This window comes from Mixophyes fleayi, chromosome 1 (genome assembly GCF_038048845.1).
Source record: "Mixophyes fleayi isolate aMixFle1 chromosome 1, aMixFle1.hap1, whole genome shotgun sequence".
NCBI lineage: Eukaryota > Metazoa > Chordata > Amphibia > Anura > Limnodynastidae > Mixophyes > Mixophyes fleayi.
The window spans coordinates 277,771-297,500 of NC_134402.1; the positions used below are offsets into that span (position 1 = coordinate 277,771).

Here is a 19,730-nt window from a genome sequence, read left to right on the forward strand (position 1 = left end):
TATTGTGGTGACCCACTCCTCTACGCAGTCCAGGTACATTTATTGGTGCGAATCATACAAGTTCAGGGTTTTTAATATATATTGTGGTGACCCACTCCTCTACGCAGTCCAGGTACATTTATTGGTGCGAATCATACAAGTTGATGGTTTTTAATATATATTGTGGTGACCCACTCCTCTACGCAGTCCAGGTACATTTATTGGTGCGAATCATACAAGTTGATGGTTTTCTTGTTATATATATTGTGGTGACCCACTGCTCTACGCAGTCCAGGTACATTTATTGGTGCGAATCATACAAGTTCAGGGTTTTTAATATATATTGTGGTGACCCACTCCTCTACGCAGTCCAGGTACATTTATTGCTGCGAATCATACAAGTTGGTGGTTTTCTTATTTTATATATATTGTGGTGACCCACTCTTCTACGCAGTCCAGAAAGATACCTCGTTGCAACGTTTTGGACTAATAACTATATTTTGAGGTGTTCAGAATACACTGTAAATTAGTGGAAATGCTTGTTATTGAATGTTATTGAGGTTAATAATAGCGTAGGAGTGAAAATAAGCCCAAAAACTTGATTTTTAAACTTTTTATGTTTTTTTCAAAAAAAATCCGAATCCAAAACCTTAAATCCGAACCGAGACCTTTCGTCAAGTGTTTTGCGAGACAAAAAAAAATAATGAAAATCCGGATCCAAAACACAAAACACGAGACCTCAAAAGTCGCCGGTGCACATCCCTATATAAAATACTAAAAAATTCAGCCATTATAGACTGTACAATATTAATTGACATGGAGAAAGACAGTTTGGTTTCTGTCTCTCTAGGCCCCCCTCCACTTGTATAAAATACCCAAAAATTCAGCCATTATAGACTGTACAATATTATGAAAAATGGACAAAGCCAGTTTAGGGTCACTCTGTCTATGACACCCTACCCTTAAGGATAAATTGCCCTAACAGCAGCCTTTCAAGATGGTATGTGATATGGAAATGCCACAAGTCCCTTTCCTCTTTGGGGGTAGATTGCACCCTACACTTACATAGAAAGTTTTAAAAAGATGTTATCGGCATCATCTTCAGCTTAACCCTCACCCTCATCAGTGTGTACGTCATCATCACAGACTATCAATTCATCGCCGCTTGAATCCGCCATTAGAGAACAGTCAGTGCTTGGATGTCTTGGATGGTGAAGGCCTTCCTCGTGGAAGATGTAGTTCATTTTTATAAACATCATTTTCTCCACATTTTTGGGAAGTAACCTTCTACGGCGATCACTGACTAAGTTCCCTGCTGTGCTGAACACTCGTTCAGAGTACACACTGGAGGGTGGGCAGCTTAGGTATTGCAATGCAAGTTTGTACATGGGTTTCCAAATGGCCTGCTTTTCTTCCCAGTAAGGAAAGGGACTGTCTGACATTTCCATATCAACTACCTCTTGAAAGTAATCCTCCACCATCCTTTGCATGTTTATACTCATATTGGATGGAGTTATGGGCAAAGTGACACATTTTTTTTGAAAAATCCTTCAAACCAGCCCAGATGTTAAATTGTTCTGGTCTGCCCCCTGTGTCTTCCCTGCTTCTTTTTTGGAAATTTAATTTTTTACGAGCAACAGCTTGAGAAAGTGAAGGAGGACACGTCGTCAAGCCGAGGCCCAGTTCAGCGGCCAACTTGCTGAGCAATAGCTCCTTGCAAAAGTTCACATCTCGCTCATTTACAAGTAAAGACTCAATCTAGGTTTTAAACCTTGGATCAAGCACAGTGGCCAAAACGTACTGATCCGAGTTCAAGATCTTAATAACTCGAGGATCATTGTGAAGCGAAATGAGTACTTGATCGACAAGGCCAACATACTTTGCTGAATTGCTTGCTTTCAGCTCCTCCTTCATTTTCTCAAGCTGCTTTTCCAATAGTCTAATTAAAGGAATGACTTGGCTCAAACTAGCAGAGTGTGCACTCACTTCACACGTCACAACTTCAAATGGTTTCAGCACCTTGCACAGCACTGAAAGGATTCCCCACTGTGCAAGAGTGAAATACATCCCCCCTCCTTTCCCAATGTCATGACTTGTGCAATATGCTTGGATGGCTTTTCGCTGTTCCTCCATCCTCTGAAACATGTACAGGGTGGAATTCCACCGAGTTACCACCTCTTGCTTAAGTTGGTGGCAGGGCAAGTTAAACTGCTCTTGGAGCTGCTGTAATCTCCTACATTCTGTGGCTGAATGCCTGAAATGGCCTGAAATTTTACGGGCCACCGAAAGCATCTCCTGCACCTCACGGTTATTTCGTAGGAAGCTCTGCACCACCAAGTTGATGGTGTGAGCAAAACAGGGAATATGTTGGAAATCACCCAGCTGTAATGCTCGCACTATATTGTTGGCATTATCTGAAATTACATACCCTGGGGAGAGTCCGAGTGGTATAAGCCATGCATCAATCACATCTCTCAGTTTGCGTAACAAATTGTCAGCCGTATGCCTGTTAGTGAAGCCAGTGATACAAAGAGTGGCCTGCCTGTGACAAATGTTACGTAGTGGTGTACATGCTGCTGCTGTTCCTGCTGGTGAAGGTGAATGACCAACCCAGTGGGCTGTCACAGTCATATAGTCTTTGGTTTGGCCACTTCCACTTGTCCACATATCTGTGATTAAGTGAACAGTGGGCAGAATGGCATTTTTCAGCACAATCTCTACATTTTTACACACTTTTTGGTATAGTTGTGGAATAGCTTTACGGGAGAAATGGTGTCGCGATGGAATTCTGTAACGCGGACACAAAACCTCAATTAACTGTGAAAAACCAGCTGCGTTTATTGTGGAGATTGGACACAGATCTAACACTAACATTGCAGCCATGGCATCTGTGAATCGCTTGGCGACTGGGTGACTGCTGTCATATTTACTTCCCCTCGCAAATGATTGTTTCACAGTTAATTGCTGAAATGTAGGACTGCTCATTTTATTAACCTGCCTCTGGGATGACGATTCACCCCCAGCAGCAGCAACAGCAGCAGCAGGACTAACGCTTTCTTCAGAGGAATCAATAATAGTGCCCGAGTCATCCAGCCTTAAGTGGGATGCCGGGCTAACTCCGAGCGCTACTGAGGATATTGATGAGGATGGTGTGGTGGGTGTATTTTGTAGCCGTCGGTATGTCGGTGAGCGGAGGGTCTTAGCTGATGAGGGAGTGCTTGTATTCTTTTGGGAAGAACTTTCAGCTTTTCCCAACACTTTGCCATGAACTCTCGTTAAATGGCGTAACATAGACGAGGTTCCAAGATGGTTAAGGTCCCTCCCTCGACTGACTGTGGCTTGACATACACTACAAATGGCTATACAATTGTTGTCTGGATTTGGGTAGAAATAATTCCACACATAAGAAGTGGATTTTTTTGTTTTATGCCCAGGCATGACAATGGCCTTTTTCTTGTCACGTGCCAGAACTGCTGCCACTGGTGCAGGACTTACACAAACAACCTCATCCTCATCAACATCCTCATTAGCGCCCTCGTCGCCTACACAAATCTCCCCCTCATCCTCTTCTAATTCCAAAGAGGCATCCTCAATTTGGGTATCACCGGCTACACTCGGGCTATTAAGGCACACATCAGCAGAATGCTCACGATTAGACATCGCACTGTTGGATGGACTCTCCACAGGGATTGTTGTCATTTGTGAATCAGAGCAAATATTCTCCTGTAATGCCTCACTGTTATCTTGCAGCTCGGCTTTGACGCGTAACAGTAGTTGTGCACCAATTGTAGGCTGGGTAACTTTTTTTGATCTGCCACTAATAGCCAAAGGTGAAGGCCTCATTCTCTCTTTGCCACTGCGTGTGTAGAATGGCATGCTTGCAATTTTTTTTTTATCGTCACTTAACTTTTGCTCAGTTACACTTCTTTTTCGCTTCAATACAGTAAATTTTTTTTTGGTTTTTGTTTTTTGCACTAATTTGAAAACACTCTGTTGTTTGACATCGCCTTGGCCAGATGACGTACTGGGAACACTAACATCAGGACTGGTGACAGAACCTGGTTGCTCATTCAGATCATATGTGGACTGCTTTGAATCCATTCTGAGCGCAAACCACTGGGGAGTGCTAAAAATTATTTGGTAGATACTGCTGACAGATATGACTTTTGACAGCCAGAAATATTAATGCACAATTAGGGAGGACACCCCAAAAGCACTGAGGAGTGCTAAAAATTATTTAGTAGATACTGCTGACAGTTATGACTTTTGACAGCCAGAAATATTAATGCACAATTAGGGAGGACACCCCAAAAGCACTGAGGAGTGCTAAAAATTATTTAGTAGATACTGCTGACAGATATGACTTTTGACAGCCAGAAATATTAATGCACAATTAGGGAGGACACCCCAAAAGCACTGAGGAGTGCTAAAAATTATTTAGTAGATACTGCTGACAGTTATGACTTTTGACAGCCAGAAATATTAATGCACAATTAGGGAGGACACCCCAAAAGCACTGAGGAGGGCTAAAAATTATTTAGTAGATACTGCTGACAGATATGACTTTTGACAGCCAGAAATATTAATGCACAATTAGGGAGGACACCCCAAAAGCACTGAGGAGTGCTAAAAATTATTTCGTAGATACTGCTGACAGATATGACTTTTGACAGCCAGAAATATTAATGCACAATTAGGGAGGACACCCCAAAAGCACTGAGGAGTGCTAAAAATTATTTAGTAGATACTGCTGACAGTTATGACTTTTGACAGCCAGAAATATTTATGCACACTTATGGGGGACACCCCAAAAGCGCTGGGGAGTGCCAAATATGAAGAAAAAATAATAAACCTCTATCCTCCTCTCTGCACTAGCGATTTTGGTTAGAGCAATTGCAAGAACAATATTGTATTCTCTGTCCCTGCTCTAATTAGTCTATGACTACACCCTGCTCTCTCCCTCTGTCAAATGGCGATGGATTGCTGTGGAGGCGTGTATTTATAAAGTTGAAGTATCGCGAGAACCGAGCCCCGAGATCCGATGATGTCACAATGACGTTCGGCCTCGATTTGGATTCGGAACGGGCGGGAGAGTACCGAGCTGCTCAGCTCGGTACTCGGATACCCAAAGTTCGGGTGGGTTCGGTTCTCGGAGAACCGGACCCGCCCATCTCTAGTTTTATGTTTCTTTCCTCATGTATAGTTTATGCTACTTTGCATAGACTAGGGTTTGTGTATGTTACCCAGATACATTAGCATATTGTACATGAGTTCTGCATTGCCTCCCGAAGGGTGTAGGTCCCTGAAATTTGTAGAAGAAACACAGACCTTTGTGTTGCTCCAATTGTGATCTTCTGATTGTTACTAATTGACTGATGTAAGTGCAATTTCTTTATGTCTATCTAATAAGAAGATGCACATGATCTATGTGCCTTACTGTGTTCCAAGTAAGTTTCTAATACAAGAAATAGAAGCCATTCCCTATCTACAATCAGCCACCACTACAAGCCGTAGATCATTGGTTTGGAAAGTGTGTGAGAACGACATGGATACATATGGAAGTACGTAGTGTATGCACAAAGGGTCAAAGCCTGGAACATCAGCACTTACACAACATACGTGAAGGTATCACAAGGTTATCTGAGAGAAAAGTGCATAATAATCCTTATGTGGTTGAAGCGCACATTGCACTGTGTAGTGTTGGAATCACAAAGATGTGTCTCATAAACCATCCAATTGACTTCCAATATGATGTTCAGAAGTAAACACTGCAGGAAACCAGTCTCTTATTCTGCCAATGCGTTTACATCTCAACAGCAAAGTGGAATTCACTTGGTTTATGAGACAAATCTTTGAACCAGGGTCGGTACAAGGGTGCTCGGCGCCCTAGGCAAAGCTTCAACCCTCCGCGCCTCTTTCCCCCAATACTCACTTCCCAGCCCCTCACACACTTGACATTTGTAAAATAAAAACTCTCCCCTCCTCCTGGCTGTCTGGTAAGGCTGCTGTCCAGGTGCACTGATGTCTGACGCAGAATGCTGTCCTGGTGCACTGATGGCTGACGCAGAATGCTGTCCAGGTGCACTGATGTCTGACACAGAATGCTGTCCAGGTGCACTGATGTCTGACGCAGAATGCTGTCCTGGTGCACTGATGGCTGACGCAGAATGCTGTCCAGGTGCACTGATGTCTGACGCAGAATGCTGTCCAGGTGCACTGATGTCTGACGCAGAATGCTGTCCAGGTGCACTGATGTCTGATGCAGAATGCTGTTCAGGTGCACTGATGTCTGACACAGAATGCTGTCCAGGTGCACTGATGTCTGACGCAGAATGCTGTCCTGGTGCACTGATGGCTGACGCAGAATGCTGTCCTGGTGCACTGATGTCTGATGCAGAATGCTGTCCAGGTGCACTGATGTCTGACGCAGAATGCTGTCCAGGTGCACTGATGTCTGACGCAGAATGCTGTTCAGGTGCACTGATGTCTGACGCAGAATGCTGTCCAGGTGCACTGATGGCTGACGCAGAATGCTGTCCTGGTGCACTGATGGCTGACGCAGAATGCTGTCCTGGTGCACTGATGTCTGACGCAGAATGCTGTCCAGGTGCACTGATGTCTGACGCAGAATGCTGTCCAGGTGCACTGATGTCTGACGCAGAATGCTGTCCAGGTGCACTGATGTCCGACACAGAATGCTGTCCAGGTGCACTGATGTCTGACGCAGAATGCTGTCCAGGTGCACTGATGTCTGACGCAGAATGCTGTTCAGGTGCACTGATGTCTGATGCAGAATGCTGTCCAGGTGCACTGATGTCCGACGCAGAATGCTGTCCAGGTGCACTGATGTCCGACGCAGAATGCTGTCCAGGTGCACTGATGTCTGACGCAGAATGCTGTCCTGGTGCACTGATGTCTGACGCAGAATGCTGTCCAGGTGCACTGATGTCTGACGCAGAATGCTGTCCAGGCTTCACTGTTGCCCAGGAGCAAACGCAGGGTATCTAGGGGAGGCTCCACCTGTTAGATTTCAGAACTCACACACATGTTACACCTGACTGACATGTCCCCCTCTGCCCATCAGCTTTTCCTTAAAATACCACTCCCCCCCCGCTTTTCTCAAACATGCTCTCCCCTCACATCTCCTCTTGCCCACAAGATTTTAATAAATATACAGCTTAATGCTTAAAGGTTGAGCAACCATTTAATTCTTTTGTTGCATGTGCCCACTACTTGGCTGTCCCCTGTTGCTGTCTATTAGTATAATTAATTTTACATCTACAAAATAAATTAACACATGCAAATAAATAGATAAAGGTAATCTAAATGATATAATGTAGATCTTTCTATATTTATTTGCATTTGTTAATGTATTCTGTAGATGTAAAATGAATTATACTAATAAAGAGCAATAGAGGCAGACAAATAGTGGGCACATAATAAAAAACTAAAATGTTTCCTCAACTATGTAATTCCTTTAAATTAATAGGCGTCTATTTATTAAAGTGCGATCAGCCAATAAAACAGAGAAAACAGCCGTAAAATGGTCATCGCACAATTTATGAAGGCTTTATGGCAGGAGAACTCAGATTTCTCCTACCATAACCCATTTAACGTTCCTTAACATAGTCCCCAGAGATTAATGTGAGGACTGCAAAGTTCTGCAGATGCAGCAAGGTAATAAGGGTTGTCACATTAGCACCAGCCGGGACCCGTCGCTTTGGGAAATGCGGTGCTGAACTGTAGCAGCAAGGCAATGCCGACCTCGGGTCTGCACAATAGAGAGGAGGCGGGCGGGTGTTGCGCCCTGGCGAGCCCACTGCCTGCAATTACTTAAACAATAATTATTAGTCAGCCGCAGTGCCGCCCCCCCAGAGGCCGGAGCCCTAGGCAGCTGCCTAATTCTGCCTAATGGTGGCACTAGCCCTGCTTTGAAGTCTGCTTATAGGTGAGCAATTTTTGATTGTCTAATTCTGTTTTATAGAGAATCAGTACATACTACTGGTACATACCTCTTACATGTCCTGACCTGCTCTGAGGGATTTCTATAAATATATCATCTTTACATATTTTATTTAACTGCTGAAGAGACATTAGTGGCTGGTCGGGTCTGTCCAGCCACCATATTACCTATTGCTGCTGGATACTGACCCACCCTCAGCTCTCTTATTGGCTGAGCTCCCTGTCACATGGAGCAGAGCATTCAAATCAAAGGCTAGGGATTGGTCTGCAGTCCGTTCTCTGCCCCCCACCATCCCCTCTGCTGACTTCCATTTGTATTTAGCAACACATGCTGCCCCTTGTGCCACTTATCAACACAACAAATGTTCTATTTTATACTTTCCAAATGCTTTAGCAAAAAGTAACCGTCAGAGGAACGCAGCTGGGGGGAGGGTGCCATTGACAGGTACGACAATTTAATTTATTTAATAAATAAAAAAATGTATTAAATTTTCTCTTTAATAAATAAAAAAAAATTATTACATTTTCTCTTGGTATGTGGTACATTTGTCAGATTTTGGAGAGGATATATCTGTGGTTAAGGTATGGTGTTATGAAGTGGTGGTGGGTGAAGGGGATTTCAGTGGGTGAGATATGGTGTTAGGGAGTGCTGTTTAATTGGGGGTATTTTAGTGAGTGCGAGATGATGACAGGCAGAGATGGATAAAGGGGAGAGAAGCTGGGTGCAGGTGTCCCCGGCCCCCCTCTCAGGGTGTTCCCAACCAGGTGCTCTCAGGTTACAGGCAGGTAACAGTGTGATACCTGGGTTTTGGCCCCTCCTCTGGGACTAGCCTTCATGTAGACGGGGATCTTATGATCTGTTCCTCCCGTCCTTCCCATATGTAAGGCCTCCTCCTATCCCTGTCATTGACAGATGTCACATGGGATGCGCACCACACGACAGAACCCTCAGAAGAGTCTGAAAGAAGGTAAGTGAGAGGGAAGGGGAGGGAGCGTCTTAATATAATGTGGGTGGGAGGTAGGCTATTCATTTAATGGTAAAGAGTGGGTGGGGCAAATTATTTAATGAGTGCAATTTTATCTGTGGGGTCATTGTGGGGCCATTTAAATCTTTCTAGATAGTCTATGATGTCTTTCTCCAGCTAATGGCTTGGTGATCATGTCCTCTGCTAAACAATATTACAGGTTGAGAAGAGCTTGTTCCTGCAAATCTCTTAAGAAATGGTACTTCACATCAATGAGTCTGGTTCTTTGTCCAACTAATTAGTCCTTCACCAAGTAGAAATAGGTAACCATTTGTGGACTTTCTGTCGGTAGTGTCTCCAGCCCAATCATCTGGTCAGATTACATTTGCTGTTTGCTGGAAGTTTAAGTCATAAGTTGATAGTTCTCTTTAAGGGGCACATTTATCAATCTTCTCATGAAGTGAAAAATAGTTTTCAATCCTTATCACATTGATAAGGATTTAACTATTTATAAGGAATCTCCGGCGCTAATGGGTAGCACAATAAACATAAAAACACAAATTCAAATTGAACATCAATTGCAGCAAATCAATAGAGGGGGTGCAATCCTCTAATAAACAAACATATCAAGCAAAAAGCAGATTGCGCATGAGATATTCTATTGGAAATAATTGTATGTGGACATAAGCAAGCAAAATAGCTCAATGGCTAAATACATATATAATGTTTACTCCGGCAATAGATAAATACAATATATAATTAAAATAAATAGATAGATATGACAACAGATAGAATCCAAAATCACATGATATATGTCTATAGCTAATTGGAATCTATGTAAATGAAGATGTCAAAGGATATCTCAACAAAGAGCCAGATTGCTAACATAGAACGGATTGTCCATATGACCATATGAGTAATAGCTCTGTATACGGGTATGGATGAGACAACTTTGCTTCGCCAGATTCCGGCTTTAAAATTAGATGACAAGTTCCCACAAATAGAGCGGTATATTCAAATATGTAGCTCCATGGTAGTAGCTGAAATACATTAGCAGTGGAGCAGTCCGCTGTTGGTGGTGTTCATTATGCCGATATAATGAATCAGGCTTGTAAATAAATGTATGTAAATGTAACATCCAGATCTTACCCGTTAAGGGAGATACAGATCCAAATTCCTGTCCCCCCGCACAAGCATATGGTCATATGGATAATCCGTTCTATGTTAGCAATCTGGCTCTTTGTTGAGATATCCTTTGACATCTTCATTTACATAGATTCCAATTAGCTATAGACATATATCATGTGATTTTGGATTCTATCTGTTGTCATATCTATCTATTTATTTTTATTATATATTGTATTTATCTATTGCCGGAGTAAACATTATATATGTATTTACCCATTGAGCTATTTTGCTTGCTTATGTCCACATACAATTATTTCCAATAGAATATCTCATGCGCAATCTGCTTATTGGTTGATAAGGATTTAACTATTTCTCAAATTTATGAAAAACGTAACACAGAAAGTGCAGTTCCGAAAAACTGCTGTTTCTGTGATAAAAAAAACACACTTACCCCCCTCTTCGGGACGCGGTGTCTCAGGATCTCCTCCAGGTCCTCTTCGCTCCTCTTCATACATCAATTGCGCATGTGCAGTTTGAAGAACTGCACATGCGCACAAACATCTACGCTCTGTCTCTGAAACTATAGTAGCAGAGACAGAGCAGTGAGTGACAGGGAGGGATCATATGATCCCTCCACACATGCGCTGACCAGCTCTCAACTGGCGTACATTATAATGACAAGTTTCCGAAAAAAAACATTTTTTCAGAACTTGTTAGATTGCGGCCGGGAGCAGTCACCATACTGTAGAATGGTGACTGCTCCCAAAAACGAAAAGGAATGCAAATCTGCTGCGATGCACCCTTCTTAAATATGCGGGACACACAGTGGGACTTTTTTTAATGGTAAGTGCACGATAGCGCAGTATCATTATTTGTTAAATATGCCCCATAGTAACGTATAACTCTTTGAATGGCATTCCAGCTCCTCTGACTTGGTTTGGAGATCTTTCTACTCAAAATTCCTACTGCTGTAATAATGTCAGTTCTGGTAATAGTGGCAATATACAACAATTTTTCTATGGCTTTTCTGTATTTGTGATTGTCTGGTAATGGTATACCTTAGTTGTTCATTTATTTTACATAATTGGTTTCCATGGGAGTACTTGCTGATTTTGCATCTTGCACCTCGAACTGCTCAATAGTTTCCTGTATCTTTTGGTTCTGGCTTCGGATAAAATTGCCACTTTCTTCTCTCGCTATTTGAATCCCTAAATAGTGCATCATACTTCCTAGGCCTTCATAGGTTAGTAGATGAATCCATCTGTCAGTCATTCTCTTCCTGTGTAAGTCTGCTTTACGTCTCACAAAGTATGTCTGTACTTGTGATGTGTTTATTTTTGTGTTCCAGGCTCTCGCGCCTGCTTCAGAGTAAATGTCACGGAGCCTGAGTTTGGAATAGGCATCGAAGCCCCGCTCTAGATAGACTTACCCCAGAGAGGTGGGGAGTGTAATGATGATAGAGAGGTATTCACTAGGGATCCCCACAAGGGAATATGGACTTAGCTGCTCTCTAGCCACAGGTCGCGTCCTCTAATGGGGATTAGAGCAGAGTGAGATGGAACCGTGGAGTGGAGCAGGACTGCTGGACGATAAATGCAGAGGTTCAGGTGAACGGTAGTGAACCGAAGCGTTGGGGTCTTTAGAAAGCGAATAGCTGAGAACAGGACTGATTATGAGACGCGAGGTTCCTGTAACAATACCGTAACATGGAACAGGTAACTAACTGAGAGTTGGTGAACTGCAGAGAACTGATGCACTGAGATCCTTGGAAAGAGAATAGTTTGAGAATGGGACCGATGATGAGGCACGAGGTTCTTGCAATAATACCACAGGTCTTGATCGTGGAACAGGTAACACAGGATACCAATGTACAGACAGGAGCCAGAGAGACCAGCGCCCTAACAGGTAAGGAGACTTAAAGATCTGGCAGCTTAGTGGAGAAGCAGGTGCTTTAAATAGAGAGAGCTGACAGGCAATTAGCCAATCAAGAGAATGCAGGAAGTTTTGAAAAGACCAGGTGTGCGCATGCTCTGTTCAGACCAGCAAGTGAATGCAGGGAGTGAGAACCAAGGGAAACAGGTAAGAACAGTGACCAAAATGCAGGTTAGCAGGTGCAATGTGTGACAGTACCCCTTCCCCCTTTTTAAAGGTGGGCACCGCACACCTAAGGCCTAGCCTTGTTGGGATACTTGGTATGAAATTTCTTGACCAAAGATGAAGCATGAACATCAGAAGCATCCACCCAGGACCGTTCCTCGGGTCCATATTCCTTCCAATCCACTAAATACTTGGTCTTGCCCCGAAAGGTTTTGGAATCCATGATCTGGGAAATCTCAAATTCTTCAGATTGCTGAACAGCCGGAGGAGGAGACGTATTCTTATCGGATGAAAACCGGTTAATGATTAGAGGCTTGAGGAGCGAAGAATGAAAGAAATTTGAGATGTAGAGTGAGCTCGGAGCTTGAGTTTGACGGATACTGGGTTGATGACCCAAAGAATTCTGAAGGGTCTAATGAATCGGGGGCAAAATTCATGGAAGGAACTAGTAGGCGGATATTTTTGTGGACAGATACACCTTGTCCCCAACATTGAGGGGAGGAACCGCCTGGCGATTTTTATCAGCAAACCGTTTATAACAGGAAGAAGTCTTCTTGAGACACTCAGTCGTCTTGTTCCAGATAGTGAGGAAATTGTGATGGAGATCATTAGCAGCCGAAACCTTGTTGGGAGGTAGGGCTGAGAACTTGGGAAGATTAGGATGAAGGCTAGAAACAATGGAGAACGGAGTGGAAGAGGTGGATTCGTGATACAGGTTGTTATGGGCAAATTCTGCCCAAGGCAAAAGATCCACCCAATCATCCTGGGAAACTGAGGAATATAGACAAATAAAAGTCTCCAAATCTTGGTTCACACTTTCAGTTTGACCATTGGTTTGCGGATGGTAAGATGATGAAAAGCTCAGCTGGATTTCCAGGAGTTTACAGAGAGCTCGACCGGGGATTCCAGTTTACATCCAAATTGTCATGATTTGCCTGCAGCATACTCCTTTGCCTGGCAGCTCCTAACCTGGACTATCAGACTTTACTATTTGTGTTCATTTTATGTGTTAGCAGCAGTACCTCTGATCACCAGAGGTGCTGCTATTGTGCCTGTTCCTTGTTCCTTAGGAGTTAACACTGCCTCATCTCATTATCCCATGCACCTGGGTGTGTTCCATATATACCTGTCACTCCCAGCACACATGGCTGGTTATTGTTGTCATATCCTGATGTCACATCCTGTTATTACTGGTTCCTGCCTTCTGATATGCTTCTGGTTACTTGCTGCTTGGGATTTGTTCATATTATCTCCTGCTTCCTGCATCAGCTTTGTACGTGGTACTTACTACAAACTTGATTACCTGCTATTCGTACATTTCTGCAAATAAACACAGAGTGTTTTCACCATATTCGTGGCTCCTAGCTGTAATCCTGTATGTAACCGTGACACAAATTTTGTAGGAGACAATCTTAAGAGGACATCTATGTAAGTGGAATATTTCCTTGACAAAAATATTTGCTAATCAGGACACTGATGGATGGCCAACAAGGGGGAAAAAAATGTGCCATTTTCGAGAAACAGTCTACAACCATCCAGATGATGTTAAACTTCCTGCAGGGAGGGAGATCAGTCACAAAATCCATGGATATATGTGACCATGGTTTGGATGGAATAGGAAGCTACATGTGAGGACCAGCAGGAGACTGGCGAGAGGTCTTATGTTGTACACAAAGATGACAAGCCACTACAAACTGTTTAACATCCGACCTAAAGGTGGGCTACCAATAACTCCGAAAGATGAGTTCAATGATTTTGGCTGATCCGGCATGACCGGAAAATCGAGAACAGTGAAACCAACGCAAAAGCTTTTTCGAAGATTCTGAGGCACAAAACCTCTCCCAGGAGGCGGTACTGGATCAGGAGACAAAGACGTGGCCTGAGGAAAGTTGGGTTCGAAAATAAGCCGATTCACAACATCCAGAGACTTAGGTTTGCAAGGGAACGCTCTTTATAGGGCATCAGCTTTTTAATTAATTGAGCCCGGCCGAAAAGTGACTCATAAATTAAAATTAGAAAAGGAGAGACTACGGGGCCTGAGGGGGTTAAGACATTGCGCTGACTGGAGATACAGCAGGTGTTAGTGGTTGGTAAAAGTGGTCACTGGAAAACATGCTGCTTTCGAGAGATGCTTCATTCAGAAAGTGCCAACTTCATAGCTAGGAGTTCTCTGTCACCAATGGTACAGTTCTTTTCAGCCAACAGGAATTTGCGTGAAAAGAATGCGCAAGGATGAACCCGTTTCCCAGCAGAGGAGTACTGGGAAAGAACTGCGCCAACTCCCACTGCTGAAGCATCTACTTCAACTAAGAATGGTTGAGATGGATCAGGTTGTTTGAGTACTGGAGCTGTGGAGAACGCCTTCTTGAGGGTGCTAAAAGCAGACAGAGTGAACTGGGACCAATTCTTAGTGTCAGCGCCTTTTTTGGTCAAAGCAACAATGGGAACCACAATAGAAGAATAACTCCGAAGAAACTGTCTATAATAGTTGGCGAACCCTAAGAAGCATTGAATGGCCTTCAGGCCTAACAGAATAGGCCACTCAATGATGGCTCGCACTTTCTTATGGTCCATACGTAAGTTGTCTCCGAAAACAATGTATCCTAAAAATGAAGTCTCCATGACTTCGAAGACACATTTATCGAGCTTGCAATAGAGGTGATTGGTCCTGAGTCTTGAGAGAACCTCAGCCACATGTTGTCTGTGGGAAGGTAGATCCGGGAGAAAATTAAAATATCGTCCGGATAGACTACTACTGAAGAGTGGAGAAGGACTCTGAAGATCTCGTTTATAAAACTCAGCTCAGTTATCAAAGGAATTGGATAATTATTTTCTGAGTGATGACATTAAGACCCATATAGTTGATGCAAGGGCGTGATGTCATACTTACCAACTTTCTGAAGATGGCTTCCTGGAGCCTGCCGGGGGAGGTGGGCATGGCACCAAAATCACGTCAATTTTGGACCCGCCCTCTGTGACATAATGACGCGTCATTTTACACCGGGGGTGGGGCCAAATTCCGCGATTCCAGGAGAATCGCAGCATTTTGGACCAAATTCGGGAGATTGCCATAATCTCCCGGGAGTCCGTGAGACTCACCTAAAATGCGGGAGTCTCCCGGACATTTCGGGAGAGTTGGCAAGTATGGTGTAATCATTCATGTAACATTAAATCTGAGTCTGTTGCAATATCTCAACAGTAACTTATTTTATACTGGGGGAAATAGATTGATGCTTAGAGTGACCTGATTCTTGTCTTGAGGTCACTGCTAGGTGTACTCCCGGTCAGTGACGGAGCCACCACATCTCAGGATAAGACTAGAACAGATATAGGGGAGGAGCAGACAGGTCACTGCTAGGTGTACTCCCAGTCAGTGTCGGAGCCACCGCATCTCAGGATAAGACTAGAACAGATATAGGGGAGGAGCAGACAGGTCACGGCAGTCCCCTAGTCAATCTGGACCCCTTACACCTGTATCCTCTGTACATCCCCAATGGCAGCCCTGATTAGACTTATAAGAGAGACCTTTGCATTCTTTCAGCAAATAAACATATCCAAACAAATCAAATAATAACAATTTACATGATCCTCTGAAATACCATAATCATCTATAGCATGTGAGCAGGCCCGGCGCTCCCATTAGGCAAGGTTAGGCACTTGCATAGGGCGCCGGGCTCTGGAGGGCGCCACAGATTAAAAATTTCTTTAAAACTGTGCGGCGACCGCTGACCATACCTTTCACGGCTGCTGCACAGCTTCACAAAAATCCACAGGGAGGGGGGGAGGGACTATTGATCATCATCACCGCCGCATCTCTGCTCCGTCTCCTTCCCTCCACTCACTGACTGTCGGGCGTGACATCATCATCACGGCCCGACAGTGTCAGTGAGTGGAGGGGAGCAGACGGAGCAGAGAGGAGGCAAGTTAAGGTAAGAAAAGACAGGGGGAGGCGATTTTGAAAATGGGGCGGGGGGGGCGCCGATTTTAAAAATGTGCCTAGGGCGCCAAGGACCCTAGCACCGGCCCTGCATGTGAGGACGATGAAAGTAGGCATAAACGGTCATTAAAATGCAAATAACTTATTTCTATGTTCTACAAAATACCAGCACTATTCCTTCCAGTCTGCCATCATACCTCCACTAGTACAGGACCTCTCGCCATGGAGTAACAGAATATAATTACATAGCACCATTTTCTATCATTGCTGCAGATGGTGTGGGCTGACACAGAACGCGTCGGGTGTGGCATGAAATTCTGTGAAAAAGTTGAAGGGTTTGATGAACAGAATATGTATCTCCTGGTCTGCAACTACGAACCACCGTAAGTCCTAATTATAAGCGATTAGCCAGTGTTGTGCATAGACCATGTAAGGTACTGGTGTAAGTGGCATTATGATTGGTGATTTGCCATATATTTTAGGAGAATGTACTGAATAACCTCAGGAGTGATTAGACATAGGCAGAAAGCTACAGTTTTCTAGACTTAGGCTGAGTACACACTACAGAAGATTTCTCCCAATGTGATATTAACGTTTTTACCAATGACTGAAAGTCGTGATCAGCAGCCGACCCACACAAACACACAGTACACGTTTTACACAACTTACCTTCAGATCTGTGCTCTTCATCTATCATAACCATCGGCTCATCAGCAGAAAAGATCATGACTCAGTATACTCTATAGAGATCTGCCTTTGCTGCAGCATATGAGTGCATACACACTGCAATTGGTACAACATCACTACATAGTTTCCTGAGATTTTTAGGCCATTTATAAAATCAAAACAAACGATACAATGAGCTTTGGAGCGATAACTGTTCATCATTGAAGCATACATACTATAAATGTGATAAGTACCCACCCGCTTCCCGGTTCGTTCTAGTGCAATAACGTAAGCTACCCAACCCTGTCTGTCCACTACGGTATAGGGCCCTGCCCAGGTCGCCTGTGATTTCTGGCAGGTACAAGCACCATCCCTTTCTGTCCAACTTCTAACTCCCTTTCTCGAGCCCCCTGGTTGTAATAATGGCGCTGCCGTTCCTGCGCCCCAAAAGTATGGTAATGAGCGAGCTGCAAGAACCTCTGCAGTCTATCCCTCATTTGTACCACATATTCCAAGACTGGAACCTCAGGTTCCTTGAATGACCCATCCCAGCTTTCCCGGACTAGGTCGAGAGGTTTCCGTTCCCTTCGAGCATATAATAACTCAAAAGGAGAGAACCCGGTAGAATCCTGCAGCACTTCGCAGTATGCGAATAATAGCTGCTGCAATGACTTCTCCCAGTCTCCCCCCTCTGACTCGGCATATGTCGGCAGCAACTGCTTAAGGGTCCCATTCAATCTCTCGCAAAGACCATTATTCTGGGGATGGTAGGGGTTGTGCGTAAGTGATGGGCCCCAAATTGGTCCCATACTGTCTGCAGCCAGTCCCCTTGAAATTGCGTCCCCTGGTCGGAGACTACTTCTTGAGGGAATCCTACATGGCTAAAGATATCCTTTAGAGCCTGGGCAATATGTTCAGCATCTATGGATGCTAGTGCCACTGCCTCGGGGTGTCTAGTCGCATAGTTGCCTACGATCAGGATGTACTTCTTCCCTGTTCAGCTAGGTTTCTTAAAAGGTCCCACAATGTCCATGGCTACCCTCCTAAATGGCTCACCTATGATGGGTATGGACTGTCGGGAGACCCGATGTGGGAGTCCCCCGAGGCGTTGGCATACATCGCATGACGACCTGTAGTGTTTGACCTCCTGGTTAACTCCAGGCCAGAAGAAATGTCCTAGCAACCAGGCACGGGTTTTATGAACCCCTAGGTGGTCAGCAAGGGGGATGTCATGGGCTATTGCTAGTAACAGGCGATACTGGTATGAGTGGGTCCTCGGGAGCTGTCTCCAAAGCCTGTGCTCGACTCCGTGTGATAGTTCCCACAAAGTAACGTGTGTAGATAATCCATCCAAAAGTCCCACATTCACCTCACCCGATCCCTGGCCCCAATCCAACTTAACCCTGGCCATGCGGATAGCTGTAATCTGGCCTCTCACAATCAAAATTTTGATTTTCCGGTTCTTTAGCCATTGATTAGGTGGGACTAAACTTGGCCATATCAGAGTAATAGAAGCCCTGGCGTCCCGGATTTCCTGCAGTTCCTGGCCATTCACTTTTACAGACTGCAGGTGTCCCTTCATATTTGCAGGGGTAGCCTTCCCGATTGCCACTACCACCTCCACCTGATAGACTACTTCCTCCGCCTCTGGCGCATCATGTTCCTTGGCACACTGACACTTGAGGGACAGCTGGTCTCAACCAGAGAACGGTCTTCCTCCCCGTGGGCAATTTCTTTGTATGTGTTGCAGTTGTTGGCAAGTGTAGCACCACCTAGGGTCAGATACTGCTGGACCACGAGGTCTCGGCACAATAGAGTACGCAGCTGGGGTACGTGGTGGTATGGAGTGTGATGTAGCCGGTGGTGTATCTCGATCAGGTGGGGTCCTTTGAATAGTCGCACAATCACCTCCGCTAGATCCCCTCCATTGGGGGGCGGCTCGCAAGGAATTAATCAGCCAATGCTGCTGCTTTCTCTGGGGTAGTTGGATTTCTGTCTACCATCCACTCTCTAATTTCTGGAGCCATTTTATTCATTAGTTGCCCCAATATAAAGATGTTTTTAATGTCCGTTAGGGTTGTGGATTGCTTCCCTTATAGCCACTGATTACAGTTTCTTTGCAAAAAACTGCTAAATTCCGTATAAGAAGAGTCACTGTTTCTTGCCATGGTTCCAAACTTAGTGCGGTAGGAGTCAGTTGTGACCGCATATCGAGCCAACAATACTTTCCGAATCTCCTGATAGTCTCTTCCTTGATCTGGGCTCAGCGCATGGTATGCTTCCTGCGCTCGGCCCATCAAACTAGGTATCAAATATTTTGACCACTCCGCCACAGGTATATCATGCAATGCCATCATGGACTCAAATAACTGAAGGTGAGTGTAAATATCCGTGGCTGATTCCATAAAGCGTGATACACCGTGATATCCCAAACATGGTGTCTGTCTTCCTTCCAATACTGACACTGATGCCATTGCAGGTATCACAACCGGTCTATCCAGCGCTGCTCACAATACTGCGGCCCTCTCATGTGCTGCAGCTTCTGGTACAAGTACATCCAACCAAATCTGCAGCTGTTCCGTATTCCTTTCTTGGTGTTTCTGTATGTTTGTGCTGCTGTCTCCATTCTGCCTTTCCAATTCCGTGCTTGTCACCGAGTGATCCCACCGCTTGCCACCAAATGTGAAGATGCGTGGTTCCCAAATCACTCGGACACGGTATTAGGGGAAAAATAGAAGGATGACTTATTCTGCAGACAGGATTAAATACAGCACGGCCCCATAACGATAGCAAGTCAGACAAATGAGGAAATCAGTTCAAATAAATCCAGTGAGATATGTTCCACAGCGCATCTCTGGAAGATCATCAACTCTTGGCCAAAAGTTAGTCACACACGTCCAGCTCCCAGGGTAGCCTCTTTTATCACCTCCTAATCCAACTTTGAGATCTGTCTGTCCATGGGAGTTGCAAAAGGTCTCAATTGGTGGGCTGCTTAC

General features: G+C 44.5%; 1 protein-coding gene across 2 annotated transcripts in view; it reads left to right on the plus strand.

Annotated features, from left to right (window-relative positions):
• Nucleotides 1-19,730, plus strand: part of LOC142096023 (uncharacterized) — a 194,895-nt gene that overhangs the window by 43,913 nt on the left and 131,252 nt on the right. For both annotated transcript variants that reach the window (XM_075178498.1, XM_075178507.1), the window contains exon 3: nucleotides 16,342-16,451. In XM_075178498.1, the coding sequence (XP_075034599.1) occupies nucleotides 16,342-16,451 (110 nt within the window). The remainder of the gene's footprint in view (nucleotides 1-16,341; nucleotides 16,452-19,730) is intronic.